The sequence below is a fragment of the Citrus sinensis genome, chromosome 1 (genome assembly GCF_022201045.2).
Source record: "Citrus sinensis cultivar Valencia sweet orange chromosome 1, DVS_A1.0, whole genome shotgun sequence".
NCBI classification, from domain to species: Eukaryota; Viridiplantae; Streptophyta; class Magnoliopsida; order Sapindales; family Rutaceae; genus Citrus; species Citrus sinensis.
In genome coordinates, this window is record NC_068556.1 from 8,321,227 (window position 1) to 8,348,050 (window position 26,824).

The window sequence follows — 26,824 nt, forward strand, 5'->3', positions numbered from 1 at the left end:
TTATGATACCATTTTTAAACATTGTGCGCAAATTAAAAAAAAAAAAACTAATAATGTTTTAGATTGCGTTTGAGAGTGGTGCGTTTAAATTAACGAAGATTACATCTATCAAAAACAAGAAATTCTTATCCTACAGTTTGGCTAGTACAGCACAGCACTTCCAAACTCAGCCTTAATTAAATAAATAAATAATTTTTCTTTTTTCAAAACTTTTGTAACATTAGAAACATCGTATCTTTTTTTTCCCTTTTTTGAATTGATAATTTTTTAGAAATAATATTTTAAACAGCACAGCAGAGACATAGTTTTAGCACCATTTTCCCGCGAGAAGAAAAAGCGACAAAGAAAGAGAAATTTTGGCACAAGAAACCAACAGTTAATAGAGAGAGAGAGAGAAAAAAGGTTAAGACAGGTGAGATGAGATGAGCGGACATTCAATAGAGTCCATGAAGATATAGATGTTCCCCAAGCGCTCTCTCTATCTTCCCATCTCTTCAAACTGACGTACATTACGAGCTTCACTACTCACTGCTCCTCTTCTTCTTCTTCTTCTTCTTCTTCTTCGTCTTCTTGCGAGCAAGAAAATTAAGTTTAACATTCATTCACAAGCATGGATCCATGCCCATTTGTTCGCTTGATCGTCGAATCTTTGGCTCTCAAACTCCCTCACGCCGCCACCCGACCTGCTGGTCCGGGCGTCCACCCTTCGTCAACCCCGTGCTTCTGCAAGCTCAAGATCAAGAACTTCCCCTCGCAAACAGCCCTCATGCCTCTCTGCACGTCTCAAAACGACGCCCCACCGGAGTCCTCCACGTCCGCGTTGGGCTTCCACCTCGACGCCGCCTCTCTCCGCCGCCTTTCGAACAAACCCATCACCCTCCGAGTGTCCGTCTACGCGGGCCGCATGGGCAGCACGTGCGGGGTCAGCTCGGGCAAGTTGCTTGGCCGGCTCAATGTCATCATCGACCTCGCTGGGGCTGACTCTAAGTCCATTGTCTTCCGTAATGGGTGGCTGAAACTCGGGCGCGAGCCGGATAAACCCTCCGCTCGGATTCACTTGACGGTCCGTTCTGAACCGGATCCCCGGTTCGTCTTCCAGTTCGGCGGTGAGCCGGAGTGTAGTCCCGTGGTTTTCCAAATTCAGGGGAATATCAGACAACCCGTTTTCAGTTGCAAGTTCAGCGCTGACCGAAACTCAAGATCAAGGTAATTTTACATTTTACATTTTTTCATTTTCTTGTAAACTTAATTTTTGCTACTCATGATTGGTTTGGTAAACACTTTTTCAAAAGAAATTATTATTATTATTATTATTTGTCGCATTGAATAATTCGGGGAGTATTCCGAATTTTTTTTTTTTCCCTGACAAAGTAAGGCATGTGGGTTGTCAACTTCTTTCTTAGCTGTTAACTAACCCCACACATGCCATAATAATCAAAGTTGGGCTCACCACTATCTAGTTCCCATTTTTGTTCACCTCATCCTCATGATGTAAGCCCCTGTTTCTTCCATAGTAACTAACGTGAAAAATTTGGGATCATATATGGTAGTAGGTAACAATATCTTAATTACAGCTGGTAATGCTGTATTTTAATTGATTGGTCATCTAATAATCTTGGCCCCCATCAAACAACAATTTCGCATGTGTTAATCGGTCGGCTGGCGTCCCATATTTGGCACATTGACTAAAACATCAAGATTACATACATACATATTGAATGCTTAATTGATACTGTAGTCTTGTCTTTGGTATTTTCGTTTTAAATTATGTTTCAGGATTGTTCTTGTTTACAGGGTCAGCAAAATTGAATTTCTTGTTTATATCTTTAATTTGCAAGTTGTAATTTTCCTGTCGTTTGTTGCTTGTATTACTATTATTATTATTATTATCATTATTCTCTAGTACCCAGACGAGAATATCAACTTGGCGTTGCATGCGAACAATCTGCATTATTACAAACCATGACTGATCAGGATATTCAGTAGTTACATGGAGGGAAAAAAAAATTCAAAAATGGGTTTCCTAATGAACAAAACATAAAGGCAAATAATTATCAAAGCACTTTCATTGCCTACTTATAGTTTGGTCAAACAGACAATTAGAATCTGAATCTCCTTACCCGTACATCAACCGATTACCTACCTCTGGTTCCATCCATGTGCGGAGATATTTGGTTTCTCTTTTATGATTCAGCTTGCTCTAGCTTCCGCTTACTATTCAGTATATTGATCAATTGATTTTGCCGTGTGTTAACTAAACAGATGTCTGCCATCAGATTTTACCAACAATAACGGCAGCAGTAGAGGCTGGATGAGAACATTTTCAGGTGATAGAGAACGAAGTGGGAGAGAACGTAAAGGATGGATGATAATGATATACGATCTCTCGGGCTCACCCGTTGCGGCCGCCTCCATGATCACTCCGTTTGTTCCCTCGCCCGGGTCAGACCGGGTCTCCCGATCTAACCCCGGTGCGTGGCTGATCCTCCGGCCAAATGGTTTCTCCGTAAGCAGCTGGAAACCGTGGGGCCGTCTCGAGGCATGGCGAGAGAGAGGCGCCGTTGATGGCTTAGGCTACAAGTTTGAGCTTGTTACGGACAGCACCGGCCCCAACAGCAGAATCTCAATTGCCGAAGCCACATTGAGTGTCAAAAAGGGTGGCAAATTTTGCATTGATAGTAGAATTACGAGAGAATCTTTGTTGAATTCAAGGTCACCGGTTAAAGGGTTTGTGATGGGCTCAACGGTTGAAGGTGAAGGAAAAGTAAGCAAGCCTGTGGTAGAAGTTGGGGTGCAGCACGTGACTTGCATGGCCGATGCTGCATTGTTTATAGCTCTTTCAGCGGCCATTGATCTAAGCATGGATGCTTGCAGATTATTTTCCCACAAACTGAGGAAAGAGCTTTGCCATGATGAACAAGATTATTCATTCTCTTAAATTAATTGATTAATCATTTTTTTTGGGCACAGCTTTTAGTGCAGTGATAACCAAGCAAAGCAAGCACAATGATGGTTTGAGCAAAAGAAGATATTTTGCATTTTTGCAACCCTAATTCTTCCGTGCGTCCTGAATTTTACCAACACAAAATCTGAAATATTTTTTCCCGTCTTTTGGGAGTGTGCTGCGTGGCTATTATGATTCCTGTGATTGCTGGTTTTAACTTTTGGGTTTTGTCAACAGTTTATACGCAAGAAGAGGGATTTTTCCTCTTATTACATAATTGTTCACTTGTTCTCTGGGTTTCCTGCTTACAGATTGATTGAAACTGTACAGACAAAGAAAGAACAATTGCTTGTTCATATCCATTTATTCTTTTTCTCGTTTCTTTTCTCACCTCTTTTCATTAAAATTTAGCAGTATATCTACAAAGTTTGATTGATTCATTCAATGTTCAACATGTATCTCTTCACATCAATGAAGTGGAGCTTCATTTTTCTTTCTATAATTAACGAATGATACTGCATGCAGACACTTGAATCAACAATTTTAATATGGTCCCTTTTTTTTTTGGGCGGGGGGAGGTGGGGGGAAATATCATGGGCATTACAATAACACAATAATTGATATCACATCACACTACTATTGACATTTACACTTACACTATGAAATGCAAAGATTCAGGAAGTTTCACCATTCCATGCACAATTAGTAACACTAAGTTTGAACGAGCTATACTAGACTTAACTTCATCTATTAATGTCATGCCTTATTCTATTTATACTTCTTAAAACACGGGATACTTAAAGCAACTGGTATTGTTATTCAACTTAATAATAGATTTAATGTTTATCCAAAAGATATTTTGGAAGAAGTTTTAGTGCATGTTAGTGAATTAGTTTTCCCCACTAATAAGTAGCGAAAGATTAATGAAAGGTAATTTTTAAATTTTTAAATTTTTCATTTTAAAAAATAAAATTATTTTTAAAAATTAGCGTAGAAAGGAATTTTGTATATTCAAATAGCCCCATTCAAAAAATAATTGTCTTTTTTTTTTTTGCATTCTTTTTCTCTTCATCTCTATCTTTTTTCTTCCTTTTTCTTTCTCCTTTTCTCTTCTTGTTTCTATTTTTTTCCTTCTTTTTTTCCCTCTTTGATACTGGGACTAGTTTACGTTACTGTCTTCACTAATATTTGAGCAACATCTACTCCACTTACATTTCGTAAGAGAGAAGACTGCTTTTACTTAATAATTGTCTCTACTCAACATAAGAGAGAAGAATATCTCTACCTAATAACATCTATTTCACTCATATTTCGTAAGAAAAAAAATTGTCTTTACTCAATTATTTAATAATAGAGGAAGGAAATGAAACCACCATAATATTTTTATGAGAGCTCAAACACTTTTATGAGTGAGAGCGAGTGCTGTCCCACTCGACCAAAGGCATATTGGTCAATTTTGATATGGTCCTTAATAGTGCACAATGAAGTATTTGCAACTTGTAGAGGCCACCACTACGATTACTTCGACTTTGTTTTAATGAAAATATTGTATGCCTAGGAGTTGGACATTGTCACCACTTCAAACGAACCCCTAACTTTTATAAAGGTGGAGTTATTCGAACCTAATAAATTCCTTCAACATATACTCTTTTAATTAAAATAATTATCAAATTATAACTTCTTATTTTAATTTATTAATTTTAAAAATCACAAAATTACCTTTGATTAACTATTTTCTCTCTCTATTGTAACAATGGTCAAAACTTCAACTAGTTCTCTCTCTTTCATTTTTTTTAATTCTTTCTTGCTAAATCAAGTTTTTCTTTGGTTTCACTATAATGCTTATTATTATCATTTAGAGTTTCTGCTTTTGAGATTTGACAAAAAAATTCTAATAGATTCAAAAGGTATAGAAACTTTAGTTTTTGATTTTTACATGATGGGTATCGATCATTTCATTTTGTATGGATTACGGTAGGGCTAAATTTATTAATTTTTGAATAATATTCATTTGTTAAATGTAATATTTACTTCATATATCATAATAGATTTTGATAAGAGAAGGAGAGAGAGAGAGAGAGAGAGAGAGAGAGAGAGAGAGAGAGAGAGAGAAAGATTAAATAAGTAATTAATCAAATTAATTAATCATAATAAAAGTTTTAGTTAAAAAAGAGTGCAGTAAGGAGTTTAGGTATTGATTTTAGTGATGATGATTTGCTTACAACAGAAATATTCTGAATTAGTTTGATAAATTTGTATACTTGTTTTAATAGTAAAATTTTAGTCTCTCATTTACATTGATGAAATCTAAAACTAAATATTTTATGCATTTTAAGTTACTATTATAAATTTAAAGTTTGAATTATATAATTTAAATTTTCATGTATTGTGGAAAGTATTTTTAACTTCAACAATTAAATGCTTACAACAATGTCTACAACATCTAGTATAACAAGGATCTTTTTGCAAAATATGCTAAATTTTATTAATTCCTTTGACTGCCCAAGATTTTTATAGTCATCTTAGGGACTTATAATCTTAAGAAATCATCTCTACTTCCATTTCTCTTACATCTATCCTTAAAACCTTTTAAAGTTTTAACTATTACTTTAAAAATTTCTAAATGATTATCAAATTCATATAAATCTATAAATTCTAAATGGGATATGCTATTTATGATTATTTGCCTCCTTTGAGATATTGACCATTTTTTTTTTCTTCTAACATCTCTATATAGACATTGAATCTATTTTCCCAATTAAGGATCATATCATCAAGACTTTCATAGAGAGGTTGTAATCTAAATTCAGCTTCTTGAATCAACATATTCATATTATCATTATTATTATTATTCATTATTTATGGTCGGTTTTGAGTTCTATTATTAGTTTTGCGCCAATCTTGTATTATTTCAAGACTATATAAAATTGATTCCATTAATGCTATCTTATTTTCCTCTTCAAAGGAATCAAATACTTCTTGGTTATTGATGTTAATCCTTTTCATTTCTTTGTATAAGCGCTTGCTTGCATTCAATGTATTTTTAACAATAGAAATTGTATAAACAACTTAATATTCTTGACTAAAATCTAAATTATCAATTAAATCTAAAAATTTGCTAACAAATCTTTTCATTTTTACGAATTTGAGTTACTCATATCACTTTTTATCTTATAAAATTCTCAGAAAACGAACAAGACCCAACATACTTTCGTTTGTTGCTAAAACAAAAGAAGATAGTTCAAGATTACTAACCAATATACTATCTCTCGGAATTCTAAGATAGGTTCACTAATTGCCTCCAACCATAGAGAGGTCCATGGTCAGCACTGCCATAGCTCCACACATCATACAAGATTACTTTAGCAACTATTCCACACGGCCTAACGCAACACACAACATGTTGGCCTAATAAGATATATCTAAGTAAATTTCTTACGATTGTCTCTAGAAGAGTGCTTAGTAACAAGAAATCTTCTTCATCAAGCACAAGTATTAGTATAAAAGGTTCTTGATTAATTTATAAGTTTATATACGATATCTGGAAGATGATAATTTCATTCAAAAGAGTTTTATTTATTTCATAGCTAGAATTTTACAAAAGATGGCTACAAAGAATACATATATTGTTGAAGGGTTAGACATGTGATGTCCTTCCCTTCTTACATGTTTCCATTTATAAGCTTGAAGAGATAAGATTATCTCTTTTTACATGACACTTGTTAAATTTTTCTTGTGGATTGTGGATCCCTTGTGATAAAGTGACCCCATCTTTTTATATCATTGAAGACATTTATTGTCCTCTTTTTCCTGTTGGCTAACAGCCTTTACATGGTTTTGATAAGCTTCATCTTTTTTTAATCTTTTCTTTTTGAATTATCGATGGTTTATACTAGCATCGTTTATCTTTTCCAGTGGACTCTGTCACATGCCAATTATCAGTTCCTCATCTAGCGACATGTATTTCCTGCCAGACTCCCCTTTTGATCCTTCGTAGAAATAGCCATATGATGATTGATGCTTTAACACCTTGCATACCACATAGTGTGTTGACAAGCTGGATTCCACGAGATTTTCATATATTGCCTTTTTCTTTTTTAGTATTGCATGTTTGGCTAAGATGCTTTCTTTTCTACTCATAGAAAAGATTATATGCTCATTTGTGGCTTCATGGAGCCATATTTTTTCCTTACTTATCCTCTCAAGACATTTATAAAGGATTTTCATTACAATGGCCCTTTTACTAGTGAGAGCTCTGGGCTTGAATAATTGAGGATCATAATCATTGTAGACCTAATCTAAATCAACAGTTGGACTAACTTTTGTCTTGTTAATCCCAACTTGAATCATGTGTACGACTTGTTATCACAGTATTTAGGGCAAGTAGTGAGGATCTTGATAAAAATCATTTCTTTTGTTTTGGATATTCTTTTGAGATCATTGACAGCCTCTGTAATTTTTTTTTCTAAGAGCTCTTTTAATTCCCTACGATCATCACTGACATAAACAAGGTTAATAAAACCATATTCAAATATTTCTTTTATCAATTTTGGATCAGCTCTTGGAACAAAGTTAATCCTTGGATATAACCCTGAATGATCTGGTATTATAGCCTGACTAAGAGGAATCTCATAGGCTATTTTACCAATTCTTTTATAATCATAAGCATAGTCACTTCCTAATGAAATTTTAATCATCGGAATAGATTGTCTACTTTTATCATATTGAGGTCTTAAGCTTAATGAAGAGCTTTAAGATCTTCTTTTTTTCATATATTGTTCTTTAAGATCATTGATTGTGAGAAATTTCTCTAGATATGTGACTTTTGAGTTATGTGAAGAATTCTGGGTAGTCTACCCCTCAGTTTGATCCTTGAAATATACCTTTTTTAGCATATTGCTAATATATTATTCTGAAGTCTTGACTTCTGAATGATTTTGCAAGCTTTTGTCTAGACAAAGATTGCTTAATTCTTCATGGTCATCATCTATCATGGCAAACCCATCATAAATCATACTATTACCAATTCTTGACCTTTAGAGCACATCATTATGCCCTTAATTATTTTGGAAATACTCATCTCCATTATATTCTTGGCTAAGAAAATATGTAATACAATTGCTAGATCCTTCAATATATTCAATTCCCAAAATCATATTCAGCAAGGAACCGCTGCCATCTAATAATCCTTTTATATTGAGGAAGGTTATACAATTTATTAAATATAAATTCTTTGACCTAAGTGTTATCAAACCTTACCTTGAATTTCTTTGGTAACAAAAAGAAAGTAAATTTAGCTATTCCATTTTTAATAGCTAACAATTCCTTTTCATTACTATGCACTACTAGAAAAATGGTCTTTACTGACTTCAGAATAGTGTCAGAAATTACTTTCACTGACACTTGTTAATTGTGTCAGTAATCTGGGAGTCAGAAAAATAGTGACACTTGTAAGTGGTGTCAGTGATTACTATTACCACAGTATCACCGATATTATGACACCATAGTATTAGTAGTTATTGATATTTTATTAGTGTCTATAATTACTGTTACCATGGCATCACTAATTAATTTATTTTAAAAAATAAAAAATTGAATTGGATCATTGCCTATTGATTTATTGGTAAAATTAAAAGGCACCACAAAATAACAAAAAGAAATTGATTTATATCACAAAATCTTTCATTTCACATTTAAATATTATTAGTATATATTACAAATTCCAAAACTTCAATAACAAAAATATAAGATATCCTACTCCCATAACTAAATAATCCAAATTCAATACACAAAAATTTCTACCATCCAATCAAATGCCTACTACTTGTGGCTAAATTTAATAAATCTAGAAGTTAAATTGAGAAGGATGGCTTCCTTTCACTCTTTGAACATGAGTAGTATAATTGCGTTATCACACCAGCAGCTTCTCCATTCAATAGACTGTATGGGTTAGGATATAAGTGAAGTTGACGAATAAACACTTCAAACACATTGATCAAATCTGCATATTAATACATGGAAAAGAAAAAAAAATTAGCTGCCAATATCTAGCCATTAGAGAAACAACAATTAACAGAAATAAAATTATTTTGTTTGAAAGAAAAAAAATACTCATAAGCTATTTATAAATAAACTCAATTATTCTCTTTTGGTAAAGGTTATATATATAGCAAACTATAGCAGACAAGAAGTTTTCAATGTAATATCTACTTTCAGCACAAGCATGTTACTTTATCTACATATACCAAATGATTTTTGTGCATAGTTAAAAGCTATCACAAATGCTCTATTATAAATAAATCAACACTCATTTCCTCAATTTATTTATTCTAAAAGCTTATTTAACAAGGCAAAAAATAAGTTCTTAAACTGCAGTTTCCTTAAACTGAGCATAAAATAACTATGAATCTCCATATTTATATTAGGCATAATAAAGTTTGGACATAAAATGTTTCAATAATTTGAGAGTTCGATCCAAAATTATTACTACTAAAAGAAATAATATTTGCAAACTTAGTTAAGCCTTTATAAAGTGAGTATGAGATTTATTATACTACTTAAATCTATTCATGTGAACCATTTAAAGAATATCACCCTAAATTGTAATTAAGTATTCATTAATTTTGCCTAATTATAAAACTTTAAGAAAATAAGAAAAAAGTAGAATAAAAATATAATCATTATATATTTCCACTCACAAGTAATGTTGCTTTAACTTGGTTGACATCATAACCCAAAATCACTTTAAACATTTTTCCTAAACCTAGAAAGGGAAAAAAAACAAACTTCAAAATATAATTATTATATATTAAGACATGCATACATAACATAACTATTTACTAGAATATTCATGGAATAATCCATAGTTCTTAAAATTAATATGCTACACTAAGTATATATTTGATACAGTAAATTAATTTTCAAACTATTACTCATATGCTCATCATCCAAAATCATTTCTTGGAAGCCTTCAAAGTCTTAAACTAGAATGTCAAACTCAAACCAACACAAAACAAGAATGTCAAACTCAAATCAATCGCAAACCATAGAAATTAATAATCGGGATAATATTTAAGTTAAATTAGTTCAATTAAAAAGAATAGCTAACAAGCTCCTAGCTTTCTAGAACCACCCGGCTGGTCCTAAAACCGTTCATTTTTGGGCTCTAACATTCAAATGGGGCATCAGCATAGCAAACATTGCAGACTTTTCAAACTACAATATAAAAAATTGGAACATTTTTAGTGTCAATTTTGCAATGGCTAGGACGGGCTTGTATCAACTATCACGCAAAATCAAGCAAGATTACTTCTCCGAGAGCACCGAGATAGAGGCAGCTGCAATGCAAGAATCATGATGCAAGTTTCCTAAAGCCTAAACTAGTATCATTTTTCCTTTTTCGTTTTGCTATTGTCAAAAACTGAATGCATTTCAAAAATGTTATCTTAATTTGCTGTTGGATTGGTTGGTGCGAGTTGTCTAACAGCGCCAAATTGATTGTAATTAAAATTAAAAAGAATATGATTACCTTAAATAAAAAAGAAAAAAAGGAAAAAGGAAAAGACTAACCTTTAAGAATAGTCCCAAATATAATGAAAAAATATTTATGCCTTTGGTACTTTCTTCTTCCGTTGCAATTCACAGTGTTGACACATTTTTTTCCCTGAAAAGTACTGCAAGTTAGTAGATTTATCACTAATCAGATTTAACAGGAAACGTTGACAGCTTGAATTTAAGATTCTCTTTAATTTAATTTGGAATGATATGAACAAAACATAATTAGACATGTCAATGCACCACAAATCAAATTTTCAAGTCATTTGGACAACTCTACATTTGCTTCTCACATGATAAAACTATATAAGTTAAAATTGCATATGAACTGTAAAAGTAGCAGCAGGTGTTTGAATATATATTAAATTTAAAATAATAAATATATCAGAATGATACTTTCCAGATTTTAAGTGGACATATAAGTCAACAATATATTAAAATTTGAGGCTATTCTGATATCATTAGGCTGGTGTTTGATAGGATCAAACATTAATGAAAAGTTCTGTCAAAATTGCATATGAAACTGTAAAAGTAACAGCAGGTGTTTGAATATATATTAAATTTAAAATACTAAATATATCATAACGATACTTTCCAAATTTTAAGTGAACATATAAGTCAACAACATATTAAAATTTGAGGCTATTCTGATATCATTAGGTTGGTGTTTGATAGGATCAAACATTAATGAACAGTTCTGTCAAAATTGCATATGAAACTATAAAAGTAGCACCAGGTGTTTGAATATATATTAAATTTAAAATAATAAATATATCAGAATGATACTTTCCAGATTTTAAGTGGACATATAAGTCAACAACATATTAAAATTTGAGGCTATTCCGATATCATTAGACTGGTGTTTGATAGGATCAAAGATTAATGAACAGTTTTGTCAAAATTGCATATGAAATTGTAAAAGTAGCAGCAGGTGTTTGAATATATATTAAAGGGAAAATATCTACCGTCCACCTATTTTTTACACTTTTTTCAAAAATACACAATTCCTTCATTTTTTGGCTGGAATCCACCTAAAGTTACCTTTTTTTTTACTTTTCCACTTCCGTTTGGAATCCGTTAAGAAAACTAACGGAAACTTAAAAAAATGACCATTTTACCCCCAAAACGAAAATTACAATTTCACCTTAAAAAATACCAAAAATAATAAGATTTAATGATGAATATCATTATTGGTACTTTAATGAAGTACAAAAAAATCTTAACTACTAGAGATTATAACTCAATTAATAATAAAATTCTACTTATCTTAAATTCAATTGATGATTTGTGAGATTGGGCTATTTTTAATACTATTGTTATAATTTAACATTCTAATTACAAACATATTTAAAAAAAAAAACCTGCATTTGATGGTTGTGGAATTAATTTATTTATTGACCGATGGGGAAAATAATTAGATTTAATCTAATTATTTTTTGTAATTTTTAAGGTGAAATTGTAATTTTCGTTTTGGGGGTAAAATGGTCATTTTTTTAAGTTTCCGTTAGTTTTCTTAACGGATTCCAAACGGAAGTGGAAAAGTGAAAAAAAATGTAACTTTAGGTGGATTCCAGCCAAAAAATGAAGGAATTGTATATTTTTGAAAAATGTGTAAAAAATGGGTGGACGGTGGATATTTTCCTTATATTAAATTTAAAATACTAAATATATCATAATGATACTTTCCAGATTTTAAGTGGACATATAAGTCAACAACATATTAAAATTTGAGGCTATTCCAATATCATTAGGCTGGTGTTTGATAGGATCAAAGATTAATGAACAATTCTGTCAAAAGAAGTTATTGCAGAGACAGCAGAGTTTGAAAAATCATTAAAAATAAATTACAAGTTCAATCAAAATAAAACTTTCCAGATTCGAAGTATGCAAATAGAAGTGTAGTTTATCCGAATTTCAGTTTATTCTAACTCTGTTAGACTATACGTTTGCAATATCAAACATGGTACATATGTAATTTCTAATAAAATTGGACAACAACCAACCATATTGAGAAATCCATTCAAAATCAAATATAAACCCAATTCATTCCAAAATTTCCAGAATTAAAATGTTCTCATTTAAACTTAGTTTAATCAAACTTTCAAATCAATTGAAAGTCATTTAGCAAGTTCGGAAACAACCAAGTTCACAACAACAGTCTATCAATCCTCAAATTTTCAGCATAATTTCGTAAACTATTAATTAATCTTTCACCTCAAAATCAAGTGTCCAGCAACTCGAATATCAACAATCCCAATGTTTAAAGTAAAATTAGACATAAAAGCAAACAAAAGCTTACTTTTCACAATAACCTGCTAACTAATGAGCTTTGAAAGATTGATATGGCGGTTTCACAATAAGTTTTGGGTTGTTAGCTAGAAAGAGGGGAGAGAGAGAGAGAGAGAGTGAGTGATGGGCTTATAGGTCGTGAGGGAGAATGGAGATTTTTACTTAAGAAAATTTTAGGTTTGGGTTTTCATACACACCATTAAATGAAATATATACTACATACTAAACCCATGATTGTTGATTGCCATTATTCTTTTAATTAACAAATTGCATTCAACCTAAATCCATAATCACCGATTGTAATCATTCTTTCACTTAATAAACTGAATTCCACCTATAATAAAGCTGCGTTTTATTTATTTTATTAAACAATAAATTAGATTATAAGCAACAAAAACCCTAGATGGCTAGATTTCCAAACAAGTGCAAGCTCTCATTTGCACTCAATAAACATCAATCAATTAACAGATAAATACTTAAACAATGAGAATAGAGAATGAGACAAAGAATTATCACAACACTGATTCGGACTTTCAAACCTTAGCTTTGCCCAAATTCTTCACAGCACTTTCTGGGTTCTTTTCAGGGATATTTTAGCTTAAGGATGACGGGTTTCAAGGTGTTGACAGAGGCGGCATTCAAGGTAGATCATTGTTAGAGAGAGAAAGAGAGCGAGAGAGAGGGAAGGAGAGAGAGGGAAGGAGAGAGAGGGAAGAAAGCTTCGGCGGCCGTGAGATAGATTTTTGACTTAACAAAATTTTTTAGGTTTTAGGTTTCACACAGACCATACATGAAAGATTTCTAGGTTTTAGGTTTTAAGTTTTAATATTTATGTATTTATTAATTTATAAGTTCAAAAATGCAATTTGTGGCCGAGTGGTATAGCGGTTAAAATAAAAAGCTTATGGCTTAGGGGTCTTCGGTTTGATTATTACTAGATACAAAATTAAAATTTTATTTTTTTAACTACTAATACTTTAGTGTCACGAATCTGTGATATTTAATTTACTAATACCGTAGTATTAGCAATTTGTGATACTTATTTGTTAAACACGGAAAATGCCCCAAATACATGTAATTACTGATACTTTATAATAAAGTGTCAGAAGACAAGTGTCACAAAAAATCATTTTTCTAGTAGTGATGGTAATTCTTTTATGTGGGCTTAAATGTTCCACTGGCATATCTGCAAATCTTTTCTTAATTTGTTTTTAGAATTACACTTCAGTGATTATCTCAAGCATTAATTTCAAGAATAAAATTATCATTAGTGGTAAAAAATCCTAACCTTGGTAGACTTTCACATTTTTCTTTCAATTTTTTTACTACTTTGGTATGGAGATCTTCCCATGATTTTGTATTATTCTTCTTTAATAATCCTTGTAAGGGTTGTCTTTTTTTAGTTAAGCTTACTATGAAACCTTCAGCATAATTAAGATATCCTAAAAATCTTTGAATTTGTTCTTTAGATTCTAATTTATCAGGGAATAAATATATCTTTTCAAGAATATGAGGTTGCATCTCAATTCGTATTTCATCTATTATTAACCCTAGAAACTCTATTATTCTAGGTTGTATTATCTCAGTTTTTCTTTTATAAAGTAGTATTCCACGTTTCTTGCATTTTCTGCAAAAGAAATGAGATGATTACTATGATCTACCTCATTATTTGAAAATATTAGAATATCATCCACATAAACAATGCAAAATTCATGAAATTGTTTAAAAATTTTATCCATCCTTCTTTGAAATATTTGTGATGTATTTTTTAATCCAAAATGCATTACAGTCCATTTATATTGTCCTTGAGGTATACTAAAGGCAGTAAGTTGTATACTCTCTTTTTCAAGTTTAATTTGGAAAATCTAAATTTGCAATCAAACTTGTTAAATATCTTTTTATTAATTACAAAGGTAATTAATGTATCTTTATTAGGTAAAAAGTATCCATCGAATTTGGTATATTTATTTAATTCTTTATAGTTAATAACCATATGAGCTTTTCCTTGTTTAATCTCTGCATGATTCCTACCCATAAAGGCTCGAGTACTATATGGACCTTTAGATTCTTGAATAATCTTGAGTTCTAGTAACTCTTTAATTAATTTATTAAATTCTTGTCTATCTTCTTGTCCATTTCTCATAGGCTTAACTCTTATAACAACATTTGGATCTTTTAATTCGATCTTAACATATGTTTTATCAATTTCCCATTATTGAATTGGGTCTTCACGAAAAGTTTTATCAAGTTTTTCCAAAATTTTTTCATAATCTAATATGATTTGATTGATTTTTATAGTGAAATCATCACGCTAGCTGTGTCTAAAATATAATTTTCCAGTTGTTCGCCAAACAGGGCTATAAATCCTTGTTGTAGTAATGAAATGATTACATGGTGTTTTAAGAGTAATTGTTTTGTTAGTCATTATATAAATGAGCTTATGAAGAAAATTAATTCCAAAAAATATATCTGATGCCATATGATCATAAGACTATAATATAGGGATACTTAAGGATATAATCTTCTATTTGGATTAAAGTTTTAATCCTACATATCTCTAAGGTGATTTGTTTACCATTTATTCCTTGTCATGTTAAAGGCTTATAATATTTCCAGTATGATTTTGAATAAATCCTGAAATTAGCTAAACTAACTCCTAAACCGGTATCAATTAAAGTATGAAATCATTTTGGCTTATGCTTATAATATGGTATAATCACTTTTATATAAACTATAAAAGGATTAGACATATCTTGATATAGTTTTCTTAATCCCTTTAATTGTTATGCTTATTTCTTTATCTCCTATGCAATAAGGAGAGAAAATTTCAAGAAAATTTATCCCTGATAATAAAAAACTTATTTCTATTTTATAATATAGTTCTATGAAAAAAAAGAGAGAGATAAATTCTATTCATTTTATTTTTAATAGTATTTCACAATACTGACTTAATATCTTTCTTTCTCCATTAAATCCTACATATGTATGAGGTTCAATTAGAATCTTTCTTTCTAAATATTTAATCATTTGGGCATCTACATAAGATTTTGCAGCTCTTGTACCAAGGATAGCAAAAGTCTCATGCCATGATTTTTCATTATTATATTTAATCTTAATTTTTAGATTTTGATTATTTTTCCTAACTGTGGCCAATATTTTATGTGATGGCGGTATCACAAGGTGGCTACATCTTGTAAAACTTTGGGTTCTATTGGTTCTCTTTGGGTATAGAGAATGATCTTCTATTTCCTATGATGATTCTTCCTTCTGGAGTATATTCTATGGGCTTAGTAGTATTTTCCCTAATCAGAGTAGGTTGACTACTTAGATCTATTTCACATTCATCTGGTAAATCGATTTCTCTCAAAATTTTAAGAGATTGTATCTTTCCAACTTTATTAAATAATTTATCAATTTCAATAAAATCTTTATCAACAAACATTTCACTATTTGTTGAATTTGTTAATGTATATTCTATGGCATATGTTATGCTATATGGATAAGATTCATCATGCATTATATCAAATCATGGTATAAGGTTAATGTCTTATTTATATTTCTATCTCTAAGACTCAGAATATTTGGGATATATCTTAAATATCAACTTTTTATAACTCAAGTTTCCTTGTATTATTCTAATGAGTGCATGTTTTCGATCTTTTATTCTATTATCCAGTACTACTAAATTTTCCAGACTATTTATTCCTTCTAAAAAATGAGCTTTTATCATGACTTGGATTCCTCCAATATGAACATATCCAATTTTTAGGTCTATCGCTGGATTTTATCTTACTGATTTTATCTTCGATGTCATATTTAAATAATAATTGTATATTTGTATTTCCCCTAGTATAGGAAGCTCTATTACCAAATTCTCCTTGTTTAAAGACCCTTGGTTTTGATTCATTCATTTTTAGATATTTTACTCTATTTTCAATGTCTTGTAAATTAATAAATACATCTTCTTCCTCTTCGCATTCAGATTCTTCATTGAATATTTCTAGATTAGATAATTCTTTTAATCTGTTGTCTATATTTTCACTTAGCATCCTTAAACTTATTAATTTTTTATCTTCATTTATTTTGTTAAATATTGGTCTTGATATTGCTAGCATTTCTTTATTTTTTCTTTTCATTGTAGTAAACTATGGTATCTTGTAAAATTTTATTTTTTTTCTTTAATTACCATGAGTAATTCTTCCATATTGTTACTAATCTTTTGTACTTCAATCCTTTTGCAAACTTATTACCAATTTGTTCAACGATTTTTTTTAATTTTATGTAATTGAATTTCTATCTTATTTAATTTATCTTCAATTGATTTTTTGTTTATGACATTAATGATTGCTTATTTTAATCTATCTTGATCTTCAATGAAGTCTTTTATTAATTGTTTGATTGAATCAAATTCTTTACTCATTTGATCTCCTAACATTTTAACTTGTCTTATATCTTCAGCATTAAATATTTTAATTTCAAGTATTTCATTTGCACTTTCTATATCATTTATGGTTAAATTAGGATTTCTTAATTTATTTTATAAATATAGAGAAATCCAATTTAACTTATTATTTCCCTACATATCATAATCATTTACCAAATTAAATGGTTGAAATCTTCCATAAGTAAATCCTCTATGCCTATAATTAGAAGATAGAAATTTATTGGTTTCTATATTTTGTGCAATTATCAATGGATCTGGTAATTTATTCATAGTATTATCTGGATAATATTTCATTATATTCTAACAAGTATTTGTGACATATAATATTTCTTATATCCTTAGGAATATTGTTTTCTTCTAATCCTTTATGTATATAACAAAGTTTATACATGATTAAATCTTTGCGTCCTATCAGCATGTTGCCAGAAGGATAGTATTTACTTCTGATCCTTTTATCATTCCAAATGTATTCATCTCTTTGCTTAATAGTTAAAACCCTATTATAATCAATCACAAGTTCGTCTGTATATTCCTCAATAGAATTAATATTCTATTGTTTCCATGAAAAATTATTTCTATAAACCTCTCTCCTAATTTTGAATAGAAGAATATGATTTATATTTAAATTTCTATGTTTTATTATTATGAGTTCTCCAACTCTAAATTCATGAGCCCATGATATAATACAATTGTTCTAATTGTTTATCATCTAATCTACTTTGTTCTAAATAATAATATTGCCTATGTTTAGTTATATTATCCTTAATTGTAGTACTATCTATCATTAGATTATATCCTCCATAATTTATAAAATAAACAATTGTTTCTTCCATTTTTATATTTTGAACCTAAAACTTGGCCCTGATACTATTTTTGCGGATATTTTTCAACCCACGATTCAAATAAGAATGTAAATGATTAATTTTTAAAATTTTATGAATATTTTGTAATTTTATTTATTAAAACACACAATTTTTTACAAAGTGTTGTGCAATCTTTCGTAACAATGTCTTTTTTACTTTTTTTAACTTTCAACTCAAAAGCACATTTACTACGTTTACTGTATACAAAACTACAAATGTTCCCTCTATGTTTATTGCGTCTACCGTCTGTAGATTAATGATTATATCGTTGAAACATAAATTTATTAGATTAGATTCCTGTAACAAGTGGTCAAAAGGGAAAATGCCAAAAAACGGAGAGTCGTTTTAGCTGATAACAATCCGCGTCAATGTCGTTTTATTCTAGTTTTAAGCTGAAAAAATGAGATGCCATTTGTTGTTATTTAGGACAATCAGGAGGGGCCAGCCAATAATAGCAGAGCCAGAGGGAGGAAATGGATTGCTGCAAATTCCTCCTCGTCATCTCACTCCACTCGTTCTTAATCTCTCACGCTTTTTCACAATCCGTCATCCAAATCTTCCCCGGCAGGATCGAATTCGCCGGCGACAGAAAAATCCGCGCGGGCGATGAGTTGTACTGCGACAGCTGGCGTTTCTCCGTGGAGACCAACGACGCCGGAGAATGGGATTCTGTTCCGTCAAGGTGCGTCGAGTTCGTTCAGAAGTACATGACCGGTGAACATTACCTGTCCGACTCTGAAATCGTCTCCGGCTACTCGCTGAAGCACGCAAAGAGCGCCAACGTTTCGGCTGGTGACGGAAAGGACGCTTGGGTTTTTGATATCGATGAGACCCTTCTTTCCAACTTGCCCTACTATGCAGCTCATGGTTTCGGGTATTTCGTTTTCTTTTCTGAGCCTTTGGATTGGATTTCACTGTTTGTTGGTTCCTATGGTGTTGTAATATTACCACGTGTCATGATCTGGTAGGTGTGCATGTTGTTAGGCAATAGACTATGCTAACGCCACAGAATAGGAATAAGGAGACAATTCCTATAGTTTCATTTCATCTCGTCGATTTGATTCAATTAGTTTGCATAAGTAGCTTGAGCGGGCACCTAGTATTACTCAACCTTCTTTGTTTGCTAATGTGGTGCCGTGGCCCTGTGTGAAATAGAAGCTCTAGGGTCAGGGCCAGGCTTCGGTGCTCAGCAGACTTTGTGCGGAGCTCCAAATCAGCAGTCAGGAGCTGTCCGACATAGGTGTTGGAGCACGAATCCTCATCCCACGTGTCAATAAAACTTGACATGCATGTGCTAAATTTTAATTTCATAAGTTATGTTAAATGAAAAATCATGACATAACTCATGATCTTAACTTGCAAACATGTTTGTCAAACGCATTGTCAACATTGCTTTCGACAGTACAACTGCTAAACAGCAGTAACAACAAACAGAGCCTCGATTTTGCTTTTCGTTTGCCCCAACATGTTAGTGTTTGATACTTGTTTATCATTGACAATCATTCTGGATTATGTTGAATGGATGCATGAGTGTATTCTAAGGACCTGGATGTCTGAGCATGTATGTAACTATATGAGTAGCGAAGTTGAAACCTAGACATGTTTGCTTTAATATGCATCATGATAGATGAGTCCATTGGACTTGTTAACTGATGCATCCACGAAGGGGCAGGGTTATGCTAATGTTTTATTGAATTTAATATTATACAATCAAAATTACAAGTTAGTCTACCATATAGATTGAGATAATGGCCTATGATGTACCATTGAATTAGGGTGATTACTCTTCATCCTTGTCCTAGGATCTACAGCCATGGTAAAACCCCCCCCCCCCCCCCACCCCCAAAAAAAAAGGATGAAATTTCATATAGAGAATGAAGATTACTTGTTTAGATGGCCGTTAAGGACACAGTTAAAACATATGCAGCTAAAATGGCCTAAGCATGATAAGTTAGAAAGTGATTTTAGGTCACATGTTTAAGAATTTTGAGTGCATTTACAAACAAAACAGTGACTAAACTGTTGCATCTAGGAAAAGATTGACATTAATCACTTATGAGTTTGATTGCTTGAGGTTTTCATGGCACCCCATTAACACGAAAACCAATCTTGTATTAGCATATCTCGCCTTATTTATAACTATGACATGACCCATATTCCTGCCAACAGTCTGTATCATGTGAGAATTTTCACTGGTGCATATCGTGATTAGACCTACAAATGTTTACTCCTTTAAAGTTCATAAGTTATACTCATGTTTAGTCATTTTCACTTCTGGGCAGCTGTCTTGTTTGCATCCTGTGTGCGACTCATCCGCAACCTTTTTGTTGATGATTTTTCATAACTTTTTTTTTTTCAAACCATAGTTACTGGGCCTATCTTGCTTTGAATTTAGATCAGAAATCTTCAATGAAGATGCTTTTGACGAGTGGGTGGATTTAGCTAAGGCACCTGCTTTACCAGCAAGCTTGAATTTTTACAAGGAGCTCAAGCAGCTGGGATTCAAGATATTTCTGCTAACTGGGAGGAACGAATTTCAGAGAAATACCACAGAGAAAAATCTTCTGTTTGCTGGATACAGTGATTGGAAAAAGCTTTTCTTGAGGTACTGGAACCGATATGAAATTATGTGATTGATCTCTTTGCTATCGATATTCATGATGAGATATTCAAAACTGACATTTATTATATGCTTTTATTTGGTGAATAATAATTAATTTATTAGATAACTGGCCTTTGAGTGAACATTTTAATGAAACAGGGGTCCTTCAGATCAAGGAAAACCAGCCACAGTATACAAATCGGAGAAGAGATTAGAGTTGGTGAATGAAGGTTACAGGATTCATGGGAGCTCTGGAGATCAGTGGAGTGACTTATTGGGATTTGCAAAAGCTGAGAGGTCCTTCAAACTCCCCAATCCAATGTACTACATTGCCTAACCCGAAATCTGATCTTCGGGAAATTGTTGATCCGTTCACATTGTTGAATTCCTCTGCTTCATGCTGGTCGAAGATGATCTTTTGCTTAATATTTTAACATTTTTATCATGGCTAAGCATTATTTATCGCCATGAGAGACTATTTTATGTAAAACTGTATTTGGGGCCTGCAGGCATTCCTGTCTTAATACAGCGTTGCATAGATTTTGACTTCTTGATTTGAAGATATAAACTCACCACATTAGGAGAGAGCATGTTAAAAAAAGGCAACTTCAGGTACATGTTATATGTGTGTACTCACTGATTTAGAAGAAAATGCTATGCGTGGATAGGTTTTCTGGTCTGCTTAATTGTCATGCACATTGCATCTGTTCAATATTGGAATTAAACAGGCATTTTTTACCCAATCCCAAGTAGCAGGTACAAAACCAAGTGCATGTATCAGTAGTGGGAAAAGCCAACGCAGCGAAGCTCGAAAGAAAGCAGAGGCGAGACAGTGGTTTGTTTACAACCAGTCGTGATCAAAGCTCTTTCAAGCCAATAAATTGGCTTTCCTGGCGATATGTAATATCCCTGCCCCGCTCGCTACGTAAAGGAGGGTGGAGTGACGCGTCCAGCCATTCTATATGAATGCAACTTATAATCTAAATGGTTGGTGCGCTTGTCAGTTCGAGTCCACATAAGACTCAAAATGGTGCGTTTTAACACGCTGTATTGTATTATATTATATTATATTATTTTAATATTAGTATATTATATTATATTGTATTGTATTAGCATTATATTATAATAATGTTGTACAATATTTGGTGCTATACTGTACTGTATTATTTTTTTAATTAATTTAAATTAAATATTATATTATATTAATGTTTTATATTATATTAATATATTTAAATTGCATTAATATTTTATATTATTATTTATATTATTATTAATTTTAAATTAATATTATTCAAATTTATTCATATTTAAATATTTTTATTAGTTATAATAAGTTATAAATTTATTAATAAATTATAATGTAAAAATAAAAAAATATTATTATTGAATGATAAATTATTTATTTATTAATCTATATTAATAATTATAATGTAAAAACAAATAAAATAAAAATATTATATTAAATTAAATTAAAAATTATATTTATTTATTATTTTAGTATTATAATAATAATAAAACAAAAAATAAAAGTTAAAAGCAAAAGAAAAAAAAAAACAAAGCTAATGCGTCAGTTGACGCATTAGCCTCCCACCCCAATCCCTTGTGTTGTTTTCCCAAACATGGGTTTGGTATTAAATTAATGTAAATAGTAATTTAATACCCTTTTAATACTACAACCAAACACACCCAAAAGCTTTTTCCTCCTACAAATATGAGTTGTGATAAATATTTTTTTAAAAATATTTGTTCTCGGAAATTTTCGAAATTAGTCTTGCCAAATCTCTTACCGTAATATTAATTCTATTTATTTAGATTTCAGTAAATTTCAGATGGTAAAATCTGTAGATTTAGGAGGTATGAGTTAATGGAAAAATAATTAAATTTTATTCTAATAATATGAGTTGCGGCCACAATAATAATAATCATGGCAAACTTGAAAGTTTTCATATACATTATGGGGGTTGCCGGGCTATTCTAATTGTTCTATTGTTTATATTATAGGATCCAAGGATTTGAGAAAAGTTTGAATCGGCGTGTCTTATCATCTCAGCATATTAAAGTGATGATAATTCACTAATATTTTGTTATATAATAGAGCTGTATGTCTTATTGTGAGATTCATTGACTTTTTAATATTAAATTTATTTTGAGGCGTGAGCTGTCTCATTATTAGGTAAAAAAAAATTTACTTTGGTAATTTTGATGACAAAGCCTAAATGATTACAAATGATCGACGATCGATTAAATCCAAGAAAAATTTTTTTTTTCTTTTACAATAACCCAAGTGATTGAGAAAAAAAAAACAATAAAAAGAACATAGAATTAATAAAAAGGAATAATGAATTAAACGTAAAGTAAGTAATGGGGAAATGAGATCTTTGATTTCAGCGTTATATAATCATGTCTAAACAAGACAAATGAGCTGCGGGGTTGCGCTGCTTGCGCAGAAGTCATGTGACACAAACAGCAAATCCTTTTCTTTTCTTTTTTTTTATTACATGAGACTATTATTCATATTACAACTCATATTATATGAGATTATAACTGATATTTATAAATCAGACTATTACTGAGACCAACTTACATCAATGCTAATGGAGCTCTGCCCAAATTTTAACCCTCACAAATATTCGAGAGATGTCTACTCCTCACTCATGGGTAAGAAAAAATTCTTTCTTTTTTTTTATTACATGAGATTATTGTTCATATTACAACTCATATTATATGAGACTATAACTGATATTTACAAATCAGACTATTACTGAGACCAACTTACATCAATACTAATGGAGCTCTGCCCAGATTTTAACCCTCACAAATATTCAAAGAATATCTATTCCTTACTCATGAATAAGAAAAAAAACTACCTTTACTCAATTAATTAAGAAAAAAATTACCCCCATAATACGTTGAAGGGCAGCTGCCCTGGGCACTCGGGCTGAGCCGAGTGGTTCAGCAAATCCTTTTCTAGATTATCCAAGTTTTTATTTTTGTGGTTGCTTGTCAACCTACTGTTTAAGATAACACTTCATTGCTTAACAGGTATCACATGAAGGAAAATGATCCATAACATATTGATTAAGATATATACTTGACTGTAACAATCTCACTCACAATAACATAAAAATCGACGCCTGCTAACATCATCAGTCTCATAAATATCTCTCAAGTTGATAGGCTTGTCTCGTCTATTCAAGACAGATAATGAAAATTGATATAACCCACAAATATTGCACTGAAGCCATGAAGAAATAAATTTGGAAGCTGTGAATCATAATTGCTAATTTGCTATATTAATTGAAAGGCAGCCACCACCACCTTCCTGTTTTACAATACTGGTTAAAAAAAAATAAAAAGAGTAATTTCCCTCTTTCATGGACTTTCATGGAGATGATTTAGCTTCTAAACTCGCTACTAACGACCCACATACAAGAGGCTGTAAGGCAGGAATTCTGAGACAACTCAATCCTCCTCCGGGGATCTGAGAGCAGTCTGGTTGAGGCCTCTGCATATCTCTTCCAGGAATGCAGTTTGCTGAGAAATCAAATCCCACATTCCTGATCAACAACCTCGCACATTCCTGGCTAAACCCTGAGAAGAAATTGAAAGCCACAGTTAGATTCATTAGCGTCCTCAGCGAACACACCAGGTCCGGCAGTTCCCCAGATAGCTGGTTGTGAGCCAAATTCAGAATCTCTATGTCACTCATACACGATATTGTATCCGGCAAATGACCCATCAGTGAGTTGAAACTCACATCAAACACTTGCATCTCAGAAAACAGCCCAACTCCCTCGGGAATGCAACCTGTTAACTGGTTATTCAGGAACAAAATCTCCTTTAACTTAGAATTTGTGATCCCAAAACTAGCTGGGATACTTCCACTCAACCTGTTATTAGCCAAATTGATGACGGAAGCTGGGGAGTTGCCCAAATTTTGTGGGAGTTCCCCACTGAATTGGTTGTTGTTGACAAAGATTGCATCAAGTTTCTTGTTGAAGAGATCCTGAGGGAGGGGTCCTGAGAAGCTGTTGAATCGGAGGTCTAAGTAAACAAGATTTGGAATGTAGAGAGTGACAAGAGGAAAAGGGCCTGAAAATTGGTTGTTACTGAGGTCTAATTCTTGGAGGCTGGTTAGGTCTTTGAAAGTTTCTGGAACTGTGCCTGAAAATCTGTTGGTGTTGAGATGAAGTAGATTGACATCAGTGAGCAAAGACAGTTCTTTGACAAGATTGCCCTGAAGATTTGCGTGGTTGAGATCTATGCCTGCAACAACAGGGCCTTGAGCTCCAAGATCTGAACAAAAGATTCCTTTGTACGAACACACATTGTCTCCAACCCAAGTGTCCAAAATTCTCAAAGGATCATCAGTTATTGCTGATTTCCAAGCCTGGAGAGCAGTGTAAGCTGTTTTGAGACTTGAACCTGAACCCGGAGATGACCCACTTGGGGTTTGAGCAGGGCCACCGTTGATACCTCCACCAATCCAAACACCTCCTCCTCCTCCACCACCGCCGCCAATGCCAATAGCAACACCACCACCGACACCAAATGAAGCAGCTTCTGTTGGAATAATTAACTGAAAGATGACAAAAGCGGCGAGAGCTAGAAGCCAGCTCTTCCCCATTTCTTTGATGAAGTTAAAGAGATGATTATTTGATGGGATTTCTTTTAATGTTGCCAAATGAGGCTCCAGGCATTCAATGGTGGGGTTTATGTGGTCTCTCAGTGATGAAAAGTCTGTAATAGAGTGTGTTCTGGTTCTTCTATTTTCATTTTCTATTTATGTTTTATATTATTTCACTATGCTTTTACTGTACAAAATTTTGACTTGTACATGGTAATGCTGTTATCAATTGTTCACGCTGCACTCCAACAGGTTGGTGAGTTGATAATTAATTTACTGACCAGGACAAAGAAATGCCCCAGAGATGACACCCAAAAACCCGATGCATATTTAAACTTTTATCTTGTCAGGACTTCTAATTACAGTATGGGGTATAAAACTAAATGTACCGTGATCCAAAGCTCATGAGGAGTGCTACGATTAAAAAAGAAAGTTGATATGATTAAATTCATCTGGAAGCTAAAAGATTCACGGCTAGAGTAAAACATGCAGTGAAAGCGGAAGCTTACAAACAATTTGTTGCTGTGTAATTGCAGACAAACAAAATACACTCGAAGGCTCAAAGCTATGGTATGGATTTTGCGTTCATTTAAAGCAACCGGGGAGTGAAACTTTTCTAATAGTAGATAGTTTAGTAGACCGGCAATTGGGGTTCGATTGTGACATGATTTTAGTGAAATCAAAGCCCATAATTTGCACATATTTTAAAAATTACGTCCAAAAAATAGGATACCTGAACCTATATTACATCACATGTTGTAAACATAGATTTTCATATCAATTTTTATCACTTGATCATATTATAAGACTCTGATCTAAAAGGGATTACAATGGCCCATTACTAGTAGTTAGAGTCGGTTGAGGATATGCATTTGCTTTTAAGCAAAAATCTTGCAATTTAAGTATTAGAGGAAAGGATCATGATTTTTTCTTTTTATCTGTGCTTTTCTTTTGAGCAAATTTTATTTGGGTAATTAGTGATCAGTTATTAATTATTTTAATCATAATAATTAAATCTCAATTATACAGATCACGTGTATAAAATCTTTGAAAGCTTATTGCTGCCAAATGATATGAGCTGTTCGTCGTACGCGACTTTTTATCGACACACTGTTTGTGAACAGATAGCAACATAATGCATTTTGTTTCGTGTAACCGACTATGTCGTTTCTTTGGGAAAGTTGATTCTTATTCAATCTTCAATACAAAACTCATCATCAATTAGACTCTACCACTACTTGAGCGGGGTTCAATTTAATCACCTATGAGTGAAAATATGGGCAGTGTGCAAGTACATTTTGTCTTTGTTGTCTTTGTCGACAAAAATTTTCCAAACCATGCTTTAGATGCATATAATAAAAATATGAATTTAAACTACGAGTTTTATTTTGTGGCACGTTTGGAAGGCTTGTAATGCTTTGAGTTTTGATTCGGTGTCGTTTTTTGTAGTCTGTTGTTGTTCATAAGATGGTTTTAGATCTTACGCTTGCTAGTTCTGTCT

At 32.1% G+C, this 26,824-nt stretch overlaps 3 protein-coding genes across 3 annotated transcripts; 2 read left to right on the top strand and 1 right to left on the bottom strand.

The window, feature by feature from the left end:
* Positions 1-308: 308 nt before the first annotated feature.
* On the top strand, positions 309-3,321 carry LOC102629001 (uncharacterized). The gene is made up of 2 exons (XM_052444641.1): positions 309-1,206; positions 2,263-3,321. The coding sequence occupies exons 1-2, from the start codon at positions 611-613 to the stop codon at positions 2,936-2,938; spliced, it is 1,272 nt and encodes a 423-aa protein (XP_052300601.1). The 5' UTR covers positions 309-610; the 3' UTR covers positions 2,939-3,321.
* A 15,162-nt stretch (positions 3,322-18,483) lies between these two features.
* LOC102629285 (acid phosphatase 1-like) lies at positions 18,484-21,242 on the top strand. The gene is made up of 3 exons (XM_006475286.3): positions 18,484-18,968; positions 20,490-20,699; positions 20,856-21,242. Exons 1-3 carry the CDS (start codon positions 18,568-18,570, stop codon positions 21,031-21,033), a joined length of 789 nt encoding a protein of 262 aa, XP_006475349.1. The 5' UTR covers positions 18,484-18,567; the 3' UTR covers positions 21,034-21,242.
* Positions 21,243-23,948: 2,706 nt separating this feature from the next.
* Positions 23,949-25,563, bottom strand: LOC102629568 (leucine-rich repeat extensin-like protein 4). Its single transcript, XM_006475287.4, has one exon. The coding sequence runs from the start codon at positions 25,321-25,323 to the stop codon at positions 24,079-24,081; it is 1,245 nt and encodes a 414-aa protein (XP_006475350.1). The 5' UTR covers positions 25,324-25,563; the 3' UTR covers positions 23,949-24,078.
* Positions 25,564-26,824: the final 1,261 nt, after the last annotated feature.

What these genes read in the sequence shown, in the direction of transcription:
- LOC102629285 (XM_006475286.3), top strand. Translation starts at nt 18,568, where the DNA reads ATGGATTGCTGCAAATTCCTCCTCGTCATCTCACTCCACTCGTTCTTA. An exon ending in TATGCAGCTCATGGTTTCGG is followed by an intron (nt 18,969 to 20,489) that starts GTATTTCGTTTT and finishes CTTTGAATTTAG; the next exon opens with ATCAGAAATCTTCAATGAAG. An exon ending in TGGAAAAAGCTTTTCTTGAG is followed by an intron (nt 20,700 to 20,855) that starts GTACTGGAACCG and finishes TTAATGAAACAG; the next exon opens with GGGTCCTTCAGATCAAGGAA.
- LOC102629001 (XM_052444641.1), top strand. Translation starts at nt 611, where the DNA reads ATGGATCCATGCCCATTTGTTCGCTTGATCGTCGAATCTTTGGCTCTC. An exon ending in GACCGAAACTCAAGATCAAG is followed by an intron (nt 1,207 to 2,262) that starts GTAATTTTACAT and finishes TTAACTAAACAG; the next exon opens with ATGTCTGCCATCAGATTTTA.
- LOC102629568 (XM_006475287.4), bottom strand. Translation starts at nt 25,323, where the DNA reads ATGGGGAAGAGCTGGCTTCTAGCTCTCGCCGCTTTTGTCATCTTTCAG.